Below are 6,036 nucleotides of genomic sequence, written 5' to 3' on the forward strand. Positions count from 1 at the left end.
CATATTTGACCTAAGACTGGACTTCACAGCAAATACTTTCTGGTGAAAGATTGCCCAAATCTAATGGCATCACATGTGTGAAGTCATGTGATTTTAATTACATGACACCCCAGGTTTAATTAGAAAGCAGTCCTATTCATTAGCATTTGGTAGCAAAAGAGAGAGATGCATTTGAGCTTACGTGTACCTAAGACCCTTGTTTTTTCAGTTTGGGCCCTTGTTTCAACATAGAGAATATGACATGATGTAATTCCCCCTCCAGGCCAGCGGCGGCGCTGGAGTGCGCAGCAGGCCGGCTGCCTGAGCTCGGAGCTCGGCGTTAAGCTGGTTCGCTGGCACGGGCTGGTTGGCTGGTCGGTTGAGGGTAGCCATGGCTCGACTCGCTGTGCTAGTGCTGTTACCGGTCCTTATTGAATCGGTTTTTTCCATATCTTTCTTTTTACCGGTCAACTCAAGAAAGTGTTTACGGGAGGAGATCCATAAAGACGTTCTCGTCACGGGAGAATATGAAATAAGCGAACAGGCGAACACCAAAACTAACCTGAAGGTGAGCTCCGAGCCGCGGCTAACTATTAGCTGCAGCCAGCGCAGCCAGCGCAGCCTGCTTTCACGGAGGCCGAAATACCTCCAGACTGCTAATGTCTGTGTTTAACCAAGCAAGAGGTGGTGAAAATTATATTTAATGTTATAAAACAACCTCAGCTAGTGGTTGTATACAGCTGAGATAAGTGACAACTGTTATGACTGTAGCTAACTCGGGCCCTGAAAACCCGTCTTCCTGGTTTTAGTCGCGTTAGCTAATTAACGTCCAGAATATATTTGTTTGCATCTTGGCACATAATAAAGCAACTTTGACACTAATAGACATCTGTTATATAACAGATTGCTGTGGTTTGTTGGGTTATTGTATGTTATATTGTGTGAAATAATCTCGTCAGTGTCATCATTTGGGCTCTGCTGCTGTTACACGTCAGTCTTACTTAAGCTAGCCACATTAGCACATTAGCCACTTAGCTAATGGCACGTCAACGGCCTCTTGAATACAAGTTTAATTTAATTTAACAGACTTGATTCCCCCCACATATCATACAAGAACGTCTTTTCTCATGATGTTGTTATTAACCCTTTGCATCCTCATCAATAATAACTAATAAGGTTCAGTGTAACAGTCTCCATCTTCTAACAGCTGACACATTAATAACAGTAATTGGTTTGCTGGTTATGGAAAAGAAACTTAATTATTATCCTCGATTAATGTTTTGAATTAATTTTAATGCAGTTAATTAGGGCTGCAAGTAGCTGTTATTTTTTCATGTTTAAGTTGTTTTATTTTTTCAATTTAAAGTTAAATCTGTTTTTTTTTTTAAAAAAAAAGGACAGAAATTGCAAAAAAGCACGTCAAAGTTGCCCAGAACTCATTTTAAAAATTTTTTTAAAATTACATGTTTTATCAACCAACACTTTAAAACAAACATCAACAACAACAACAACAACAAAACTATTTACAATAATGTAAAAGAGAGAAAAGCAGCCAGTACTCATGTTTCTGAATCTGGAGTAAGAAGAATATTTGATATATTTAATAATAGTAATAATAATGCATTTAGTTTGTGCTGCACTTTTCATTTGCAGTGAATCTCAAAGTGCTACAGTGCTGCAGCAGAGCAGAAGGCTTATAAAGTTATTGATTTTCAGTATTCTTGACATTTAATTTTCTGTAGATTAACCACTTCAGCAAAGTTTTTATTTCTATAATTGTTTTTTTTTTTGTAGATCACAGACTCCTCCAGTCACACTCTTTACTCCAAGGAAGATGCAACAAAAGGAAAGTTTGCATTCACCACAGAGGACTATGATATGTTTGAGGTGTGCTTTGAGAGCAAATCCCCCATGGGTAAGTGTGTTAACCTCCAAAACCAATCAACACATTCAGAGCGTTGTGATATAAAAGATCTCGTTTCTCTGCCACACATGTTTACTGATACATAAATAAATACCATGTTACTGTTATCAGCATACACAGACAATTAATTTATCTTTATCATTGTGCAAGGAAAAAGAGATTATCGGTGTCTATGATGAAGATTTGGCTCTTATGTCCAGAAATAAAATGGGCAATGACATTTTAACCCATTTCTAAAATGTTTGTGTGTGAAAATATGAATATTTATTTATATATTTTAAAGCAATAATTTATGAGTTAGGAGATAAAACTAATGTTGATACATGCAGGGAGGTTATGATTGGAATGACAGTGAAGAAATCTTAGTGCGTTAGTTGTATTAATGAAGACTTTTTTCAATGCTCAAGATGATGTGAAAATATCAGTTAATCATGTTAAATTTATGCTGTTTTTAATCAGGAACTGGAAGAGTGCCTGACCAGCTGGTCAATCTGGACATGAAGCATGGTGTGGAGGCTAAAAACTATGAAGAGGTAAATGTCTGAGTCCGAGCTGTTGGCTCACTTTTGTTGAATGATGCGGCTACTGCATGCACATCAGGAATGTCTGGCTGCAGCTTGCAGACTAGGTCAGTGGATGAAGGACATTGGTAATGCAATTTGATTTTTAATATGTATATTCACTATTCTGCTTTGAAAAACTAGAAAGCCACAAATGAATTTGATTGCCAGCATTCTTGAGCCTAATGTCAGTTAGAAGACATCCAGATGTCTAAAATACTTAATCCAAACTCTGGGTTGAAGTTGGTCTTGGACTCTGAAAAATGAGAGATTGACCTACTTGGTTAATTATGTACACATGTATTAAGTACACGCGTCCACAAAGTAAATACCCTTATTTATCAAACATCTTAGAAACGAATGCAGATTCAAGAGATAAATGACTCTTACAAACCTCCCTGGAACTATTGCACAACATCAAATTATCAAATCAAGTTGTACTGTCAAAACAGGAACTTTCTTATTCAATACCTTATTTACATTCATGCCACAGTAAATATTTTTCTGATTGCAGCAATGCTGATGCCTTTTACTGTTTACGTGGCAATAAGTGTCCACTGTAGAAACACAATAATGATGCCAAAGATGGCCTAATATTAACGTTATGGTGAAATCAGTGGAGGAGGATTAACATTTATCTAAATAGGGACACAGTGTTGTGCATCACTGCTTACGTTACACCACTTTATTTCATTTACCGCTTACTTTTCAGGGCTTTCAGAGTGGATTAGCGCTCGGTACTGCTGCTGCCTCAGGCAACGCTCGATAATAAGCACAGAAGTGATAAAGCTGAGAATCACCCCTCTTCCCACACATGGCGCACGAACATGACGTTCTGTTATCCTGAGTGGGTGTGTAGGTGGGCGTTCAGGGAAAGCTCTTGTGGGCATGCCCGTTTGCGAACTGGTGGGTGGAGCTGAAATGACACATGTATTGACCTACATAGACGGGTGTGTCACTTTGAACAAATTTACAAGCAGTTCAGTACACAGTGTATTAGTATTTGGTTATATGCTGGCCGGAGTCCCTGTGTGTTTTACACAATAGTTGAGAATATGTACTTGGCAGATGCAAGCAGGAGCTTTTAGTGTTTCAAAATTCTGCACTTATTTGATGTTATTTGCAAGATGCAAGTTCTTAATGGTCAAAATGTCCATATCAGGTGCTGCTATACAGTGTAGTGTTGTAGTTCGGTTTCCGTGGTCCACACCTAAGAGAGAGAGATCCGTTGTTGCCATTAAATTCTAATCAGTTCAAGGTTGACAGACTTATTAGAAGTCAACCAAAAGTCGGTCACATGGACTGACAACACAGCACAGAGAGCAGCTTGTCCTCGAATCGCGAGGTTGGCGGTTTCACAACCTCAGGCTCCTCTGGTCCACGTGCTGAAGTGTCCTCGAGCGAGACATTGAACCCTAGTTGCACTCTATGGGCATCTCCACCACCATCACATGAGTGTTAGTGTGTAAATAGGTGAATGAGAGGGAGTAATGAAAGTGTCCTGCACTACAACATGAGGGGAAAAGATTGTTATTAATGTTGTTGTTGTCGTTATTATCAGATAAATCATGTAAATGTAGCTGTTGAATTTGTCACATGTCACATTACACATAATGTGGCTGGTCCACAAACCAACCACACCAGAGTTTGATCAAGATCAAAAGCCGCCTTCGCCTGCAGTGCAGCTGTTTGGTTCACACCAAAGATTAAACAGCAGGTTTATCACCAGCCTGCAGTAAATGAACACGACTTAACTGCCACACACGAGACATGTACACAGTCCGAGAGTGACACCTACTGGACAAACTATATAAGAACACTGTTTAAAAACTGAAGTTTTACCTTTTTCTATCACTTCTCTGTGGTTGAGTATCCTCTCTTTTGTTTGTTTTCTTCCAGATTGCTAAAGTGGAGAAGCTGAAGCCTCTGGAGGTCGAACTGAGACGACTGGAGGACCTGTCTGAGTCCATCGTCAATGACTTTGCTTACATGAAAAAGAGAGAGGAGGAGATGCGGGACACCAATGGTAAGAAAACATTGAAGTGAAGATAGAGGGAATAATAGAAAATTTCTTAAGGGGAAGTTTGTTTTTGTTGGTTAGTTCATTGTATGATCAAAAAGTATCTCTATAAAAACAACCGTCTTTTTTTCCCCCCCTCTTAACAGAGTCCACCAACACACGTGTGCTGTACTTCAGCATATTTTCCATGTGCTGTCTCATTGGGCTGGCCACATGGCAGGTCTTCTACTTGCGGCGCTTCTTCAAGGCAAAGAAGCTGATCGAGTAGAGCAGCCCCTGGCTCCGTACCTCAGGGGGACGCTGTCAGTCAGCCAACACATCCCAACATCCACCCTCCTTGGACTAGCTTCAGCAAACAACAGCAAGTGGGGTTGAGGGGCTCAAATTCTAATTTCTTCATGGCTGTGAGCGAGAGAGAGTACCAAGGTTGTCCTCTGAGAAAAAAAAAAAAAAAGATTCACCTGCTTATTTAGTGGTTTGAAACATGAAAAGCGCTGTAGGGAGAAATGCACTGTGAGACATGGGGAGACGTATGTCACCGCATAGGTGAGATACGTCCATCTCATAGTAGTTCACGTTTCTGTCTGCACTGTTTTTTGAATGTTGCAGCTTGCTGAATAAGAACTTGTTCCTTCAAATCTGTTGAACAGTAACGTTTGATTTTGAGCTCAGTTTGAATGGATGTGCCATGAGAGAATGTCTTTTGCCCTTCTGTTGATGTACACATTCTTTGCCATGCCAAGCAAACTAGATCCTTGGTGCCCTTTTTATCAAGTGAAGGCTATTTGAAATGGTGGCTTGTTGATACTTTGATGAAAAAATTGGCAACCACTGAACTTCTGTGTTAAGTCACTTAATTTGCATTCATGTTTGGTAGCTAAATTTAACCGTGTCTTTAGTTTGTTTTCATATTGTAAATGCTACTTAGTTGCTTCTACAGGTTTTTTTTTTTTTGATGCGGGGGGTTGTGAGTTGTCAGAGTGGTTTTCTCTGGTTTATAAATTAGGTCACGTCTATGAGCTCTTGCATGTTCTAGTCTTGTTTTTGAAACACCTGAACAGTCACCAATCAAAACAGGCAGCGTCATATGTATGTGTGGCTCCAGCCCCGAATAACTTAACCACCTGACTTCTGTGAGATCACAGTTCATGTGCAGCAGATGGAGGTATTGAAGGGAAATGTACAGTAGGTTGTCTAAACATGTTCTGGTATTCCCTTTCAGTCATTCGCCCCTTTTCTTCACACACACTGGTAAATTATATATTCTTTTGAATTTATCAAAATATCACTTCCCAATTACAGTACTTGCAGATCCATCCAGCGTGCTTGTTTTCTTTAGAAATGCTTATGAGGTTTGGGTTACAGGAGAATGTGGGTGGTTGCAAATATTCAGATTGTTTCTGATGGGGATTAATTAAGGCATCTGTCATGGGTACATTTTTAACAATGAACATGCGCTTTGTGCGCAATCAATGATTTTTATGTTGACTGATAAATTTTGTAAATTTGTGTTGGGCTTTTATTCAATAAAATATTGGATGGATTTACATTAA

At 39.5% G+C, this 6,036-nt stretch overlaps 1 protein-coding gene across 1 annotated transcript; it reads left to right on the top strand.

Moving 5' to 3' along the window:
• Positions 1–318: 318 nt before the first annotated feature.
• On the top strand, positions 319–6,036 carry tmed10 (transmembrane p24 trafficking protein 10). Its single transcript, XM_044329366.1, has 5 exons — positions 319–547; positions 1,774–1,894; positions 2,363–2,436; positions 4,363–4,489; positions 4,630–6,036. Exons 1-5 carry the CDS (start codon positions 371–373, stop codon positions 4,749–4,751), a joined length of 621 nt encoding a protein of 206 aa, XP_044185301.1. The 5' UTR covers positions 319–370; the 3' UTR covers positions 4,752–6,036.

This window comes from Thunnus albacares, chromosome 16 (genome assembly GCF_914725855.1).
Source record: "Thunnus albacares chromosome 16, fThuAlb1.1, whole genome shotgun sequence".
NCBI lineage: Eukaryota > Metazoa > Chordata > Actinopteri > Scombriformes > Scombridae > Thunnus > Thunnus albacares.